Source organism: Phaseolus vulgaris, chromosome 4 (genome assembly GCF_051622355.1).
Source record: "Phaseolus vulgaris cultivar YP4 chromosome 4, ASM5162235v1, whole genome shotgun sequence".
Classification (NCBI taxonomy): Eukaryota; Viridiplantae; Streptophyta; class Magnoliopsida; order Fabales; family Fabaceae; genus Phaseolus; species Phaseolus vulgaris.
In genome coordinates, this window is record NC_143501.1 from 9,915,920 (window position 1) to 9,935,170 (window position 19,251).

Below are 19,251 nucleotides of genomic sequence, written 5' to 3' on the forward strand. Positions count from 1 at the left end.
ACGGTCTACAATCATTGTTCTAGTAAACATTATTATTCATAACGCATTTATGCATACATTCATACAATATAGGTACGCGAGATGGCACATGGTAAGACGCCTTTTTCTTAGTAAGATTAATTGGCCATAACTAAGATTGTTAGGATTAAGTCAGGTAAGACAACCTTTTCTCAGTAAGATTATGAGTTCAGGCGCTCTGAAGTTTAATTGACCATAATTAAGATTGTTTGGCTTAAGTCAGCTAAGACGACCTTTTCTCAGTAAGATTTTGAGTTTAGGCGCTCTAAGGTTTAATTGGCCACAACTAAGATTGTTTGGCTTAAGTCAGGTAAGACGACCTTTTCTCGGTAAGATTCTGAGTTCAGACGCTCTGAAATTTAATCGGCCATAACTAAGATTATTTGGCTTAACTCAGGTAAGACGACCTTTTCTCAGTAAGATTCCGAGTTCAGGCCCTCTGAAGTTTAATCGGCCATAACAAAGATTGTTTAGTTTAAGGCACGGATAAGACGACCTATCTCGGTAAGATTCTGAGTAGGCGCCCTATGTATCTAGTGACAGGTAAGACGACCTTTCTTAGTAAGATGATCCGAGTAGGCGCCCTATGTGTAAGTTGGTTATCTATTGTCAGGTAAGACGACCTAGTTGATTTTCTATTGTCAGGTAAGACGACATGTCTTAGTAAGATGATCCAAGTAAGCGCCCTGCATGTAAGTTGATTGTTTGTTGTCAAGTAAGACGGCATGTCTCGGTAAAATGATTTGAGTAGGCGCCCTGCGTGTAAATTGGTTATTTGTTGTCAAGTAAGACGACTTTTCTTGATAAGATTATTCGAGTAGATGCTCTGTGTGTAAGTTGATTTTATGTTGTCAGGTAAGACGACCTGTCTCAGTAAGATGATCCGAGTAGGCGCCCTGCGTATAAATTTATTATCTGTTGTCAAGTAAGATGACCTGTCTCAGTAAGATGATCCGAGTAGGCACCCAACATGTAAGTTGATTTTATGTTGTCAAGTAAGACGATCTATCTCGGTAAGATGATCCGAGTAGGCGCCTTGCATGTAAGTTGGTTTTCTGCTGTCAGGTAAGATGACCTGTCTTGCTAAGATGATCCGAGTAGGCGCCCTGCGTGTAAGTAGATTTTATGTTGTCAGGTAAGACAACTTATCTCGATAAGATGATTCGAGTAGGCGCCCTGCGTGTAAATTGATTATTTGTTGTTAGGTAAAACGACTTGTCTCGGTAAGATGATCCAAGTAGGCGCCCTACGTGTAAGTTGATTTTTTGTTGTCAGGTAAGACGACCTATCTTAGAAAGATGATCTGGGTAGAAGCCCTGCGTGTAAATTGATTTTCTGTTGTCAGGTAAGACGACCTGTCTCGGTAAGATGATCCGAGTAGGCACCCTGCATGTAAGTTGATTTTCTGTTGTCACGTAAGACGACTTGTCTCGGTAAGATGATTCGAGTAGGCGCCCTGCGTGTAAATTGATTATTTGTTGTCTGGTAAGACGATCTTTCTCGGTAAGATGATCCGAGTAGGCGCCCTGCGTGTAAATTGATTTTCTGTTGTCAGGTAAGACGACCTTTCTTGGTAAGATGATCCGAGTAGGCGCCCTGTGAGTAAATTGATTTTCTGTTGTCAGGTAAGACTATTTGTCTCGGTAAGACTATCCGAGTAGGCGCCCTGTGTGTAAATTGATTATTTGTTGTCAGGTAAGATGACCTGTCTCGGTAACATTATTCGAGTAGGCCCCCTCTGTGTAAATTTATTATCTATTGTCAAATAAGACGATCTGACTCGGTAAGATTATCTGAGTGGGCGCCTGTGTGTAAATTAATTATCTATTGTCAGGTTAGACAACTTGTCTCGGTAAGATGATCCGAGTAGGTGCCCTGTGTGTAAATTGATTTTATGTTGTCAAGTAAGACAACCTGTCTCGATAAGATGATCCAAGTAAGCGCCTTGTGTATAAATTGATTATCTATTGTCAAGTAAGACGACTTGTGTCGGTAAAATGATCCAAGTAGGTGCCCTGCATGTAAGTTGATTTTACGTTGTCAGGTACGACGACTTGTCTTGGTAAGATGATCTGAGTAGGCGCCATGCGTGTAAATTGATTATCTTTTTTTAGGTAAGACGACCTGTTTCGGTAAGATGATCCGAGTAGTCGCCCTACGTGTAAGTTGATTTTCTGTTATCAGGTAAGACGACTTGTCTCGGTAAGATGATCTGAGTAGGCGCACTGCATGTAAATTGATTATTTATTGTCAAGTAAGAGGACCTTTCTTGGTAAGATGATATGAGTAGGACCTAACTCGGCATAAGAACGAGTTATAGACGCTTTGCAAGCAGATGTCATGGTTAAGTTGTTTCGGTGCATGGTAAGGTGGGCTATCTCGGTGAGTGAATGATCAGATGATTAACCGAGTAGGTGCTCTATGAAACAAAGCTTGGTAAGATCAAGATATATGGCCCCGAGCCAAGTTTGCGAGATACACTTATGCAAGTCGAGAGTGAGCATATGCTTGTTGTAGTTGTGGGTGTATAGTTCATTAAAAGGTTAGTTCTTTGTTAGTTGGGGACTCCACGATTTTTCATGCTTAGATTTTGCCTAAGTTGCATTCTTGTTATCTTTATTACTTTATGCTTAAGAGGTGGAGATGGTGCACAAGATTTTCTTCTGTTGTTAGCACCGTGACTAAAGGTGCCTGTAGGCAGAACATTTTTTTTGTTACATGTTTTCAATTGAGATTATATTCTCGTAAGACTCTTCGCCTAGTCAAGCCCGGCTCGAGTCTGAAGGTCTTGTGTACTAGACAGGAATTCCCGGGACCTCAATCCAGGTATTTAGGGGAGGTCAGCTCGGCTATTGGGTCAGGGTGCAGGTCATGAGTTTGACCCAATTTTATTGGTAAGCCCGATGGGAAATAATTAAATAAGTTTTGTCATATATTAACCTATAGATAAGTATATGCATATATGTGGTTGTTAGTTAAATAAATATACGCATACGTTTGTTAACTGAATATGTTGCATGTTGGTTACATGATAGTTAATAGTTGTTGAGAATAAAAGAGGAGCGCCCAAAGATAAGGGTGTACATGTAAAACAAAATGTTAGCTTGTGGTTAGCACCTGAAGATACTTGGTGCCCGTGGCAGTTGTTTTTTCTGTTAAGATAAAAGATTAAATATTTTCAGTTATGCTTTCCGTTGAGACTATATTTTCGTGAACGAAAACTGTTACACAAATAGTTATAAAAGGAATTTGAGATCCCAGGTAAAGGTACGTTGTTTCTAAATACTATACTGAAACTAATTACTTTTTGTAAGCCCTCACTGACTTGATCGTCGGAGTGTAATCAACAGGTAAGGCTCATTTATCTCAACGGAGTCACATTCCAATGTAAAAAGAAGACGTGAATCAATATCCAAAATTAGAAGATGAGCTTTCCACCCAGTTCAACCAATGAAAGAGTCAACCAGCAAGAACAACAATTTATATACTTTTTACTCTTTCAACCTATAGATATGCGACAAAATCAATGATAATTTATATATTTCTTTCTCCTTTAAATTTTTTTCAATATTAAAATTATTTGTGTCCCTGTTACCTAAACAACTTCGAAATTACTAATTCAGTGATAAACATTAAAAATATATTAAAAAATCATTCGGGTATTTGAGATTGATTTCTAGTTCAAAAATTAATCTCAATAAAACAAGGATAAATGAATGAGTTAAAAATAATCAAAAGCAAAGATCAACATTAGATAAAAATTCAGAATATTTTCAAAATATACAATTGAGAATATTTCTAATCATGAATAATTTAGACTTTTTTAATAACCAAAGAAAGATACCGAAAGAACCACATTTTTATTACATTTTTTGAGCCTAAGTTGAGGTTTGTGGAGAGTAAACGGGTTCACTGTATTTCTTTTAACCAATTTCATATATGAATTTTTTTTATAGAAATTGAATTTAGTTTCTCTAATGTATAATAATAATTAGAATTAGAATAATGGGAATAACCACAAAATAGAATAACAATAATTAATAATAATAGTTAATCAAAATTGTGATAAAATCAAATATATTCCACACAATATTAGTATACAGTTTTTTTTCTATAATTCTTTATTTTTATGGATTTCACGGTAAAATAGACAAGACAAAAAATTATAAATGGAGAAAAATAACATCTTTTTATAATATTTTTTATTTTTTATTTGAAAAAAAAAATTAAAAAATTCCTTAACATGATTACTTAACATATAATTGATTAATTGAAGGATGTTAAGAAATGATAAGGCCAGAATAAAAAACAATCTATGAAGGACCAAAATACGAAAACATTATTAAGAACCAAAACAAAATCTACAATTTTTTTTCCCTTAGGGGCATGACAATAAACAAACAACTTGTCACTTCCATATTATTTGGAACTAAAAGAGTAGGGACCAAAACTAGAATAAAATTTGTAATAAGAACCGACATAAAAAAATATTGAGGAAAATAAGAAAAATTTACAAATTTTGTAGATACCAAAAAGTTATTTAATCTTTTTAATGATACAAATATCACTTTTGTTTTTAAAGATTGTATTAAAAAATAGATGTTTTAGAAAATACTACCTCTGAAAATAAGCAAACTTGTGTATTTTCTCAATTAAAAATAATACATTGAATTTAAAAATAATTCTAGAATTTGAAATTCTCTTATTTTAATTAATCTAATTACTTTTATTAAATTCTACAAATTCATTTTCTTTTAGAATTTCTTATTCAAATAACATTTTATCATGAAAAAATTTAATTTTTCCAAAAAATAAATTAGTTACTTAAAATCCCTTTTTCTTATAAAAAAAGGTTTGTTCAAACATAGTCTTAGTAAACTAAAACTTAAAAATATAAAGTAGCAAAATAAACAAGTCTAACACCTACAAAAACATTATTCAAATTTGAATCTCTAAATACATAATGGAAGAATAACAATTAATCACATTCAACCATTGATTCTTAAAATAAAAAGAGCTTGAAGAGATTGATTATCTCTTATTTGATCTGCTATTTATAGAAAAAAAAATTGCTCAAGAACTATGAAAAGGTAGAAGAAAAAATGCTATATTTAGGTCATTAATGCTATCAGATTACAGGTAGAACAGATAACAATTAGGCTTTTTCTTCCTTCCTGGGGTAAGTGTCAACAATTATCTATGTAAATTACAATTTATAGCCAACTTTAGAGTCTGAAATGACATTGACATTAAATAACTTAACATCAACGGTACCTCATGTATTGACCGAATAATTATTTAGAAAAAGAAAACCTTGATCTATGAAATGTTGGAAAATTGTAACAAAATGCTCTACATAATCTCCTAAAATACAACCATGTCATACATGAATCAAACAAATAATTCTGGTAACTGAAGAATTCTCCATAAAGGGAGGAACAGTGTTATATGAATTTAAGTTGGTCTGTTCCCGAATCTTGAACGCATTCTGTCATATGTTTTAGAAACCAAAAGAAGTCTTGGATCATCTTCAGGTATCTCTCGATCCTGCAATTCCACACACGAGTAGTGAGCATCATCATGGGTACATTAACATGTGTGACCATTAGAAAACAATTAAAAACTAGGAGTTCCATATCCTTCAATATAAGTATTTCAAGGAATATCTGAATAAAGTCATTCAGAGAACATAGAAATGAAAACTTAGTGTGCTCCTTTGCATGCAAAATGATGAATCACTTTTCCAATCCTATATACTAGAGGAGTGTTGAACTCTTGGCAATGTGACAAAACAAGATTGAATGGCAGTGCAAAAGGACCTGTAATATCCACAATCTAGATATGACAAATTGCAAGCTTTGCTATATGATTCATAACTCTTTTATCACTAAGATGAATATACAAACTATAAAGAGAAACTATTTCAAAGAACACTGAGGAACGTGATGCTATACAGAGGCGAATAACTCACTTTTAAGCCTCGATAATATGCTTGTAATGCAGGAAATGAAGGGTTACTATTCCGAACTCGCATCATGTCCCATATGTAGTTAGCAGTGGTATATCCCCCAGTCTACCATTTAAGAAATAAGAACAAAATACACATTATAAATTCCAGAGAACAAATATAAACTTTGTATCAAGCTAGTAACGAGATAGAGTTTCAATACCTTTTCTCCTGCAGCTATAAGCAGGAGCTCACTTCCCAATTTGCTATTCACAAAATAGTTTCTTTCGTTCATCCTTACCTGCATTTATAAAATAATATTTTTTAAGTCTTTAAACAGATCAGATCAATCACACTGTGACAAAGTTGATGGCGAAGTTAAGATGACCTACGAGAATATCTTGAGCAATTTGCATTCCTTTCTCAGTGTACCCAGCCATTGCCCCTTCTGCGAGAGTCTGCAGATATTTATGCATTTTATGCAAATTGTTTTAAAAAAATAATTTCGTAGCAGAGTTCAACAAGGTAAGGGTGAAACAAATTTTCAACTACATGTCATGCGTTAGATGCATGACTGGAAAATTGGCACTTTTTAAGTTAGGCATACTCGCATTAGTCACACACCACTGCCAGAAGGGTGTTTATCCATACTTACACCATTATCGTGATCATTTGAACAAGAATAAGCATTGAGCTACAATGCTTGGTATTGAAAATCCTAGAAACTTTGACCAAACTCACCACAAAAAGTTCTGCAGCACTAGGCCTTCCCTCATTTATGTGGTTGTCAAAAGCTTGAAGACCACGGTCAATATCTCCTGCATGACAATAGCACCTGCATAATAATGGTAAACAGAGATAAACTGATATCTTTAATAATACATCAGGAGAAAATATATCAGTAGAACTAAACAGAAGGATTCATATAGAGCAAAAAAAAAGTTATTTAAAGATTCTTTTTATTTAATTTTTTTTAAAAGAAAAAAAGTTTGAATTAATGCACAACTTTTATTACATTATTTATTGTTAATAAAAAAAGTAGTGATTATTTAAGGATTTTGTGTATTTTATCTTTTATTATACAAATTATGTATCTTACAATTCATAATAAGATTCGATTCGTGATTCAAAATACATGAAAAACGATTTACGATTCGAATCTCGATTAGAAATCATAAATAACGGCTAAGACCTATGACATGCATATCACATACTAGGTATAACAAAAACAGCTTTATCAAAGCTATACAAAAAAAGATAATCATTATTCAACACTCCCCTTCAAGCTCAAGCATATAAATTGTATACACTAAGCTTGGAACATATAAACCAAATTCAAAGTCCTCTCAATGATTTAGAAAAAATATAGAATTTATAAATTCAATACTAATCTCCTTAAATAAATACTTCTCTTGAATAAAATGATAATCAATCTCAATATGTTCAGTTCTTTCATGAAACACTAGATTAGATGTAATGTGAAGGGTTGTCTAATTATCACAATATAACTTCATATGTTGGACTTCATAAAATTTTAATGTTTGAAGTTGTTTGATCCCCACGAGTTCACATGTATGTAGCAAAAAGCCATAGCTAAGTATTCTACTTATCTAGTAGTTGTGTGTTTGTCTATAGGGCAATCAATCCAATTAGAATCCCAATATCCAGAAACTTGACTATTTCCCTTATCCTCATAAATAACCCTAGTCCAAGAGCCCTTTCGATATACCTAAAAATGTGAATAACAACGTTTCAATGATCATTGCGAGAATCCTACATATATTGGCTAACAAATCCAATGGAAAATTACAAACTAGGTCATGTGATTGCAAAGTAAAGAAGTTTCCCCACCATTCTCGTATATCTCTCAAGACCAAATAGTTCTCCATGATCAACCATTAACTTCTGATTTTGATCCATGACTCTCAATTGGCCTACATTCAATCATGTCAGTTCCTTCAACATTTCTAAACCATGTTTTCTTTGATATAGCAATGCCTTCCTTTGATTGAGCCACCTCAATACGAAGAAAATATTTTAGGCAACCAAGATCTTTGGTTTGAAATTTGTTGAGCAAGTGCGATTTCAATTATGAAATTTTAATAGCATCATTGCCTACTATCACTATTTCATCAACATAAACAACTAAGTAAACACATTGCCCAGGAGAAGTATGGCAATAGAACACTGAATGATATGTTTCACTTTGTTTCAGCCCAAAATTTTGCAATACATGACTAAACTTCCAACCAAGCTTGAGGAGATTGTTTGAGACCATATTGAGATTTATGCAATTTGCAAACTAAGCCTGATTTTGTCTAAGCAACAAACCGAAGAGATTTCTCCATGTATATCTCCTATACTAAATCTCCATGAACACATTTTTTATGTCAAGTTGATTGGGAGACCAAAGGCGAATTGGAGCCACAACAAGAAAAGGCCAAACAATGATGATTTTCACCCCAGCAGAGAAGGTATCACCATAATCAAGACCATATATTAGTGCATCCCTTAGCCACCAACCCTAGCTTTGTCGCAATCAACTCTACCATTAGGCCAAACTTTAACAGCATAAACCACCAACAATCAACTGATCTCTTGTCAAGAGGAAGAGGAACTAATTCCCATATGCCACTATGCTTAAGAGCCTGCATTTCAACAATCTAATTATTGCCATTCAAGATGATCAAGTGCTTCATGAACATTTCTAGGAACAAGAAGAAAAGACAAAAAGGAAACAAAAAAGAAATAGAAAGGAGATAAACATGACAACTCAAAAAATTGTAAATAGGATGAGGGTTTCAAGTAGATTAAATACCTTTCAAAAGGGCAATGGGCCAGCCAACATTATCATTACTTGGCTCCATAGTAGGGTTGGGAGGGGAGGAACAACTAAAGGAAGACTGTTTATAGGAGAATGAGGTTAATTTCCTTCTAAAGTATGCAACTCAAATTAAAAAGAAGGAACATGTAACACTTGTTGTAGGGAGACAACTTGTGCAGAAGAAGAGAAAAAACAAGTCTAAAAAACAAGGTAAGATTAACCGACATGAAATACCTTCTTGACCATGGAGAGTAACATTTACGGTCTAAAGACGAGAATATCCTAAGAAAATAAATTTAATAACTTTGGTAAATAAATTATCCTAGCCTGGGAAAACATCATGAACAAAACAAGTACACCCAAAGACCTGAGAGGGAAGACAGAATTATTGTTCATTTGGAAAAAACAAGAATGTGGGGTTTGATGGTTAAGAGAAGAGAGCATTCTATTTATAAAAAAAAAAAAACATGTAGTGAAATCACATGCGCTAATGGTGTAGTTTCAAAAAAACATGTACGTGTAGTTTCCACCAAGTGATTGTTTTTCTTTCAACTGTTCTATTTTGTTGAGGTGTTTGAAGGCATATGGATTGATGTAGAATACCATGTGAAGATAAGAAGGTTGATATTTCAAAGGAAAAATAGTCTTTGGCATTATCATTTCTAAAAAATTATAATAGTTTTCACACACTGATTTGATTCTTAATCTTATTGAAGACACAAAAATATTTAAAAGCTGAAATCTATCTTTCATTAAGTATACTTGAGAACATCATGGATATTCATCAATTAAAATAAAAAAAATATCTTTAAACCAAAAGATGTAACCCGACATGGAACCAAATATATGAATGAATTGTACTAAAAGTTGAGTTACATCGTTTTATAGTTTGCTTTGGGAAGGAAAAGTGAACATGTTTATACCCAACTAACATGAGTCACAATAACACTTCCAACTTTTGGAGATTTGGAAACAAAAAAATTTAATTTTGATATACCAGGGTGACCCAAATGATCATAGAGAAGCTTAGGAGACAAAACAACACAACACATAGATGGTTGTGCTTCAAAGTAGTAGAGACTTCTAGATTCATGTCCTACACCAATCATTGACCTATACCACATTCCAAAATGATAGAAGAATTGGGATTCAATGTCAAAACAATTTAAGGACTTAGTTAATTGAGTAACAGAGGTTAAATTAAAAGGAAAATCATAAAGAGAACAAAATTTAAATTTAGTCAAGATGAAAGCAAGACTTGACAACTCCTCTAGAAGCAATTTGGGATCCATCTACTAACGTGACAAGGTGACCAAATTTAAGGGGTGCCAAAAGATAATAAAGAAGCATTGCCAACTATATGATGTGAAGCACCCGAGTCAACAATCCATGTACTTGGATTAGCAATTGATTGAGAAACACATGTTGAAACACTAGGAGTGGAGGAAGATTGGGCTTTATGTGCGATTTTCCGTCGAAGATATTCTTGAAAGTCATGCTTAAGGATTTTAATTTCAAATTTTTGAGACTTAAACAAGTTTGTTGTCTCTTCTGGAAAGCCATGAAAAGAGTATCAATGTACTTGAGTATGACATTATTTTGCAATAGGAGCACTCGAAACGAACACCTCTTCCTCGGGAAGATACCATTGTTGATGATTCAACCATTTTGGTTGAATTTTCCCTTTTTACAAAGGTAGAAACACGAAGTCTTGTAATTAAGTTGTTCAAAGAAGGAACTTCTTAACTAACCAAAATCTGAATGTAAACTCCTCAAGATAAATGCCATAAATAGCTTGTCAATTTTTAGTTTAATTATTTTCTAACGAGTCAGCATCTAAGAACACTTCAGCTTCTCTAGTGCAACTTGGGCTTGAGCAAGATGAGTAATCACATCATGGTTTATCTGTTTAAGGGAAGCCAACTTCTCTATTAAGTCATATAGATGTTGTCTATCATTAGCAAAAATACTTTATGCCTTTTTTCCAAAAAGAACAATACGTTTTAAAGGTTCTAAGAATCCCTAAAATATGTGGTTTCTCAAATTTCCACAATACAACACATAACTAAAATCAAGCTTTCTTCCATTGAGCATTATTCTTTGTTGATCCTCCATTGTGCACTTTCTCTAGATGTTCACGGTATCCTTGACCAAGGAACCAAAGTTCCACAAAGGCAACCTATGATACATAATTTTTACCATTGAGTTTCTCTGTGGTGATGATGGGTGTTCACGTACAAGCCATCAAACCAAGTAAAGTACAACATAGATGAAGATGATTCTTGAAACTAACCAAGGAAGCTTCGACAAGACCTATGGAAGAGACATGGTGATGCTTCAATGGCAACAAACTAACACTTGAGATGCACACAAGACAAATTGCAATACCAGTTTGTTAGAGCACATAAGCCAAAGTTTGGATGTTAAACCACTTGCGCTAGGTCATGCTTGACAAATTGCATCAACCCAAAAGTTGTTGGAAAAAAGGGTTTCGATGTCAACAGGGTTTCTAGTGACAAGACGACAATTTTCAGCAATTGGCAGTGTCTGAAGGGAGGACAACAAAGCGGAAATTTGTCCACTTTGATACCAAGTTCAAGATTTTAGATTGGAAAACAATGTGTTCATACACTACAATGACGTTTATTTATATATGTAAAACTAATTGACAATACAACTCTGAGAAATCATACATAATAGCTTAAGGCCTATGGTCATGCCAATGACGTACTAGGTATAACAAAAACATCTTTATAAAGGCTATAACAAAAGATAATCATTATTCAACAAAGTTCAAATTGAAAGCATATTCACCAACCATATTTGGTGGTTAGATGTATGCCTTTATACAAACAATTCATAGTCTACTTGCAGAAGATACTAGATGTTTTTATAACGAATTCAATAAAAGTGTTTTGAATATTGGAAAATGGATAAAACACAGAATGTTAAATGTTTACTAATGAATTAGTCAATTGTATAGTTATAAAATATTATATATATATATATATATGAATCAAGATATTTTGGTTTGAAAGAACTAAATAGTATTGCAAAAGAAACCTTTTATCTAACCAAAGACATCCCTTAAAAGAGGCAATGGAATTAAAGAAATTATTTACATGTTAACCACATATATATAACTACCTTCGCAGGGACTTCTAACTTCCTTTTGATATAAATGGTCAAATGGACAAATGGAAAATACCATTCATTTTGCATACTAGTAGGTACTTTCTAGAAAGGGTAATAAGGAAAGGAGCAGCTCCAGGAAAATGCCTATTCAACAACTTTCTCAACATCAACATTTCTTTTTGTAATTTGTTTCCTTCCCCTCAATTAGAGGCATTGGCAACAAGAGGATCCTTAGTTGATTACCTGATTACTTGCATCATAATAAATATATCAGGAGCTTTCCCCTCCTTGTTCAACATTTCCAAGAGTGTGTCCGTCAACTGCCACATTTAGATAGCAAACATGCATATATTAAAAGTTAAATTAAAAGAAAAAAGAAAAAAATAGCAGCTTGGAAAATAAAATCAATTTGGAATAGGAAATAAAAACAAAAAAATGTCAAACAAACAGTTCAGGTGCACGGAGAGAAAGAATTCTTGAGTGATGACACCGCATATCACATGTGAAGAAATAGTGCAAAAATATAAAAGTGAAGTGAAAAGGTGATCAAATTCAATTATTGAAGATTTCCGAAGTCTTTATTTTCAAGATGGACTCTACTTGGTTTGACAACCACATTAAAATGGCCTGTTTTGAAATATACACAAATCTGCAATTCATTGGCAAAAAAAATTTCAAAGTTTAGTAATACAAGGTGGTAGGGGCAGGCTACTGTCACAAAAAACAAAATTCAAATACGATATTCGGATGTGATACAATCCCTTCATTAACTAAATTGGCAGAAAACTTCTGTTAACAACCAACCAAAAATTCCACTTTTTTTTTACGTATAGAAATATAAATCTCTAAAGAACATATAGTAATGATGAAATTTAAATGTTGATGTCATTATCTAAATAAATAGAAATTTTGCATACATACAACCAAAGTTATCAAACCCTATTGTTAACTCATAAACCCTTACAAGTTTAAGGGTCTAATGAAGGGTAACGAGTCGACTCGAGAGTAAACTCAGTCAGACTCAGTCAAACTTAGTGAACTCGCGAGTTCGAGGCCGAGTCACCGAGTTGTGAAAGAAAGCCTAAAACAATGTGTTTCACTAAGATTAGGTTAGATTTTAGGGTGCCATCTTCTTCCTCACTGTCGTCATCGCGCTAGAACCGCCGCTCACCGCGCATCCTCGCCGCCGCACCACTCGCGAAGCACCGCAAGTATGTGCTGATGTTGTGGGAATTAGGTTTTAGGGATGGGAAATTAGGTCTGATTGGGTTAGGTTTAGGGATTTATAAATTGGGTTGGGGCTTTTTAGCTTATTGGGTTTAGGGTTATTTTTAAGTTGGGTTTGGGAATTTTTGGACAGATTGGGGATTTTTTGACAGATTGAGATTTTTTGACAGATTGAGATTTTTTTTTTAAAATTGGGGATTTTTTGATAGATCGGAGTTTGTTTAGATTTTTGGAAGATTGATTTATTTTTTTTTAGATTTTTGGCGGATTATAAGATGTGTGGAAGTGGTTCAAATTCAAAGAATGTGTTGTTTTTTAATTATTTTGTTGGTGTATGAACTTATTTATTTCAATATTATGGAATTGGTATCATGAATTATTTTTTTTGTTAAATATTGTGTGAAGTAGACTCTTACGAGTCTACGAGTCGGATTTACCGGCCTCCCACGAGTCTGAGTAGACTCTCGGGTTTGATAACCTTGCATACAACTTCATTAAGCCTTCATAGAAAATGAAACTATAAAGATCCTAAGGCTGAAAATTTTCTTGTGGCCATATTCTAACTCAGCTTACAGGTGTCCAACGTGGCAACAAGAAAACATCTAATCTCTATTTTCTGGTCAGTATAGAGTGTAACAGAAATAGAACTTTTAGAAGGGTTCCATAAAAAGGAAGAATAATTAACACATTTGTTTAGCAGAAATAACATCTAACCATTTTTTCTTGGTGGTAGTAACTAGGTAAGTCAATGAAAATGAAGGATGTAAATATTATTTGAAAGAAATATACAGCAAATATAAAATATTAACCAAGAAAATGGATATCATGTTCTGATCTGCATTGAACACCAAATGATGTCCAGATTCAAATATCACATGCAACCATTTTCTACAGGATTTATGCTGATAATTAAATCCAATATCTCAAAGTCATGGTTGAATGATTTCATTTCACACACATAAACAAAATGGTATTGGAAGAACAAAATCAGAAGCATATTAAGAAGAATTATTTAGCAATAGATTCCAATTTAATATGCATGATACTTAATAATACCTCAACATTTTTTAGGTCTGCAGCAGCATGAAATGCAGTGTGATATGCTGTAAATGCTACATTCGAAAACCCTCCACGCCTATGAATATATTCTGCTGTTGGTAGATTGTATAATTCTTCATCTGTAACACCCATCATCACATTCTCAGCATTTGCACTGTTGGTTTCAACTGAAGACCACATCTTTGACTTCTCCACAAACTCAATAACCTTTTTCCACAGAATAAAAGTTTTAAACATCCCTGAACAAATACAGAATATACTATGCCAAATAAAAAGATAGGTTTGATAACTACTTTTGCAGCAAAATCATCAACAAGAGGTGTCTTATTCTTGTGTGCAACTATAAGCCCAGCATAGCAGAACTTATTTAATCCCAGACCAGCAGCTGTCATATCACGAACAATTGCATACCTGGATCAATACATTTCAATAAATATAATTTAAATATTCCAAAAAATATAAATATATCTAAGTGACGAGTTGATGATGCTGAAATACAAGTTGTACTAAAAAACAGAAAACTAGAAGTGGGAAACCTCCTACCTTACTTAAAAGACAAGAAAAAAATTATATTGTAGAAAACCAAGTCTTACTGGTTAGGCCATTAAGAGTAGAATTTCATAACACATTGTTGAAAATAAAGCAACAATCCTTGGACATTGAATGACAACAATAAAGCATTGTAAGAAACAGAAAACGGAATTATAGAGGGCAGGAATTAAGGGAAAAATTAATTTATAGTATAGTATTAGATAGTGAAAGAAGTAGATTGTAACATACACTCGGTCTATGCGTCCATCAGCAGCACAAGCATTTAGCAAGCAGATGTAGGTTTGTACATTAGGCTTTACTTCCATGCATTTCATTTCCTCCAAAATCTCCATTTCATACAAAAACAAATAATCATATGTCTAAAAAGAAGGAAACAATAAACACAGACAACAATACTTTAAATCCTTGACTACAAGCAATAGTGGTAAGTACCTGAATAGCCTTATTAGAGTTCTTGCATTTCCCACAAATCGAAATCAGAAAGTTGTATAAAGTAACCTACGTCATCAACATGAAACAACTGTCATTGATCTAGAAATTACACATCAAAATGTTTTGTGTCCTATCCTAATGGCATCTGCTGATACAAATTACTAGACAAAATCATTATGGGGCAACATGCAAGCTCCCAACAACATTTTCATGCAAAAATATATATAAAAACAACAAAAGTATCTTCTGATCTACAATAGCCTGGAAACATGAAAAGATTATAAAGAATAAAAGAACCCAAAACCTTCTGTTATTACTCAAGATTATCCATATTCTAAAAGTTATTACAAAAGGAAGAGACCCAGAAAATAAGAGTTCAACGCAGCACACTAATGATATCGAACTACATTACTTTCAAGTATAATCATTCCACTCTCATCCATTCCCCTTGTTAATAAACAGGGGGAAAGCAATAGAACTAGCTCAATATCTCAACTTCAGATCTCATTATATGTCAGTACAAATTGAATATCAAACAATGATATCGCTTCTGCAGGTGATGATCAACCTAAATTTGTTAAGCACCCCTTTCTCAGCATATAAATTCAAGGATTACATTCAATATCAATAGCATTATTCCAACACCTCGTCACTCCCAAAATGGAAAACTATTCAAGCAAAGTAATGAATAATAAGAATAAAACAGAACATACATCAGGGGGCAAACCCATAGCTTTCATTTGGTCCACGAAGAAGAAAGCATCTTGCATCCTAGCTCCTTTCATAGTTCCCACAACAAGGGAATGGAAAGTGTCACGGCTAGGTTTCACCCCATCAAGCATCATATCATAGTACACATCTCTCAGCAAGAAAGTCCTACCAAACAAAACCCCAGATACAAAAATTCAAACTTGGCAAAATTAAAACAAATGGGGTACCTTAGAATAATTAATTAACCCATATTTTATATAACAAAAAGTGGAGAAAAAGACCTTCTTTGTGCAGTGAGAGAGCCCAAAACAGTGTTGTACTCGGAAACGTTGTTTGCATAGTTTTTCTTGGCGTATTCATCCGTGGAAATGGAGCAGAATCGGACTCCAGAAACCCGATTCAGTGACCCGACACGAGCTGCATAACGTGATTGAACTACAGAAAGAGAAAATAAAGAGAAACTGAGACTATGAAAAAAAAAAAAGGTGTGCTACATTACATGACTGAGCTATGGAAAGAGAAACTGAGACTGTGAAAAAAGTTTGTACGTGAAATGAAGTAGTGGAAGAAGAAGAAGAAGAATATACCAATGAGAGATTGAAGGAACTTCATAGCATAGCAGTGGAATGAATCACTTGGGAACGGAGAGTTCCAATCTCTCTCCTGTTTCTTCCTAAAACCCTTGGAGTTTGTTTGTCTTCTTGTTTGGGCTTTCGTTTGTTGGTGTAAGGACTGCTTCTCCCTGCACCTCCATAATTTCTTCACTCACCTCCAGAAATTTTTATATTAAAAAATGTAATATTTTGAATTAGTGTTATCTTAAAATATTTTTTCAGATTCGTAATTAGCTTCTGAATTATGCAATCCAGAAGTATTTTTTTCATATGTATGATTAATTTTAGGATTACATAATTTGAAAGTATTTTCTAATATGAGATTAGCTTCCAAATTATATAATCCGGAAGCATTTTTCATACGCATGATTAAATTTTAGATTATATAATTTGAAATACCATTTTTTTAAAATATATTTTAGATTACATAATCCGAAAGTTATTTTTAGATTATTTAATCTGGAATACCATTTTTTAAATATATATTATGGATTACATAATTCGTAAGCTATTTCTGGAATCTGAGATTAACTTTCAAATTACATAATCCATAATATATATATATATATATATTTTAAATTACTTCTGTATTTTATAAATTTTTGGGTGACAGAAGAAGAATAAAAATAGATTTTATCTTTTTGGATGAATAGATATAAGCTCCCCTCATTTTCTTTTACAACCCATGATATAAAAAACAACTAAATTATTTTTGTCATTACATCCTTATTCAATTTCAAATTATATCTTGGATTATGTAATTGAAAATAAAGTTTTAAATTATATTTTTTAGAATATATTTTTTTATTATGTAATATAAAATATAGTTATAGATGTATAATTTAAAATAGAATCTCAATTATATAATCTGAAAAAGTTTTAGAATGCGTAATTTCAGAAATAGTTTTAGATTATATAATTTAATTGGTAAACCACTGCTAAGACATTACAAATGTCTATAAAAATTAAAAAAAATATTTTCAAATATATTATTTTAAAATTTATTTTGAAAAAACATAATCTAAAAGGTTTCATTACACTTATAGAAAAAGAGTGTTAGAAATTTCATATTAATTAGAGATAAAATTAAATTACAACATAGTATGAGTTAAGTTTACATTTAACTTTAAAATATGAAAACTAAGTCTATTATAGCAAAGTTTATTTAGTTATGAGCCTATTGTCAGACCAATCATATATATTTAGTCCTACGCTTATATCTAGTCCTTACTGTAAGGAAATGCATTGGAGATTTTGCAATAAACTTATTGTTTTTCAATATTGAGTTAGAGAAATACTTTCTAATAAGGAATGTAATTTTTATTTTAGTTAGAGCATTATGGTTATCCATTATTAAAAGAACATATTACATTCAAGAAAGAAAATTTCATACTATGACCCTTCCTTCCAAAAAAAATATTACAAATTATCAACTTACCATTGTCTTTTTTATTTTTGTGTCTCCTAATATATGGATGTTAATGAAAAAAAAATTATGTATCAAACTTTGCAACATGGTAATGTGTTCCATAATATATAGGTGAACTTTTTAATATAGTTAAAACATATTTTTTTATTGTATTATATTATATTATATATATATATATATATATATTTTGTTTTTGTCAGTTGATTTGCTCGCCGGTTGATTCTGATGACAAGTTCTAGCTTCGTCGGTTTCTGCTAGAATTTGTTCTTCCCTTTGTTGCGTTGGAATGAGGCTACGTTGAAACAGAGGGAGTCCTACCTGTTGATTGCACTCCGACGATCAAGTTCGTACAGAGCTTATAAGAATTAAGAAGTAACAAGTTTTAGTCTTAGAAACTGCATACCTTAACCTGGGATCTCAAGTCCTTTTTATAGTTTATCTCTTGTAACAACTTTTTATCATGAGAATATAATATCAATTGAAAGCATACTCAGCAGAAAAATATTTTGCTCAAGGGCACACCCTCACGATGCTGCTGCAACAAAACGAAATCTTTCCTCAAAGGAATGCATAAAATAATAACAAACTAACCACCACGGTATCAACTCATGTACCAGCATCAAGGGTCCAGTTTGTTTACGTAGGCGCCCTCGACGTGGCTACGCTCCTCTTCTACATACATGCAACCTAACATTTGCGTGCCCTAACACACATGGACTTAGGTTTAAAAGAAAATGTTTTACTTGAACTAGACCCTATGCGCACTAAGCGCACCTCTAGGTCCATAACTACCCCGCGCTAGGAGTGCAGTCTCATTTCACTGGCCCGCCCCACATAAGAAGTAACCTGTGGGCTTGCAGGCCAGCCCGCTTAAGATTTTTTTTTTAAATAATAAAATTTCATTAATTATAAAAAACTTATTCCTACTAAAATTTATCCGTGTTTCAAATCATTTAATTAAGATAAAAAAAAAAATTCAAGTATGAGGGTTGTTAGAAGGCTTGATTAAAAATAATTAAAGTTTTGTTTTGCATCTATTTTTTTCCTATGTTTGTATGTAAATGTATAAGAAAGAGTATGTTATCAAAATTTGCTACAAAATATTTTAATGAAGAGAACTATTTTTTTAACTATCCTACCAAAATCTCTTCTTTATATTATTTTTTTATTAACAAATTTTAAATATAAGACTTTACTTAAAACTAAATCCAATGTCACTCTTAATACTAACTCCTTTATATGATTAAAAAAAAACATTCATTTTTTTAGTACATTGAATTCAAGTTTTTTAAAATAAAAGAAA

General features: G+C 32.8%; 1 protein-coding gene and 1 pseudogene across 1 annotated transcript; both read right to left on the reverse strand.

Annotated features, from left to right (window-relative positions):
- Nucleotides 1-5,109: 5,109 nt before the first annotated feature.
- Nucleotides 5,110-16,678, reverse strand: LOC137837172 (Pentatricopeptide repeat (PPR) superfamily protein). The gene is made up of 13 exons (XM_068646060.1): nucleotides 16,493-16,678; nucleotides 16,187-16,340; nucleotides 15,908-16,070; nucleotides 15,195-15,260; nucleotides 14,991-15,088; nucleotides 14,504-14,621; nucleotides 14,208-14,417; nucleotides 12,168-12,244; nucleotides 6,707-6,800; nucleotides 6,358-6,423; nucleotides 6,189-6,266; nucleotides 5,990-6,091; nucleotides 5,110-5,565 (listed from the first exon to the last, which is right to left on the reverse strand). Exons 1-13 carry the CDS (start codon nucleotides 16,515-16,517, stop codon nucleotides 5,473-5,475), a joined length of 1,344 nt encoding a protein of 447 aa, XP_068502161.1. The 5' UTR covers nucleotides 16,518-16,678; the 3' UTR covers nucleotides 5,110-5,472.
- On the reverse strand, nucleotides 9,971-11,016 carry LOC150027888 (uncharacterized; annotated as a pseudogene).
- Nucleotides 16,679-19,251: the final 2,573 nt, after the last annotated feature.

Excerpts from the sequence above, each read along its gene's own strand:
- LOC137837172 (XM_068646060.1), bottom strand. The coding sequence starts at position 16,517 with ATGAAGTTCCTTCAATCTCTCATTG. Across the intron at positions 16,341-16,492 it reads GTTCCTTCAATCTCTCATTG|TTCAATCACGTTATGCAGCT; the intron begins GTATATTCTTCT and ends CTCTTTCTGTAG. Across the intron at positions 6,267-6,357 it reads AAATTGCTCAAGATATTCTC|GTAAGGATGAACGAAAGAAA; the intron begins GTAGGTCATCTT and ends TTATAAATGCAG.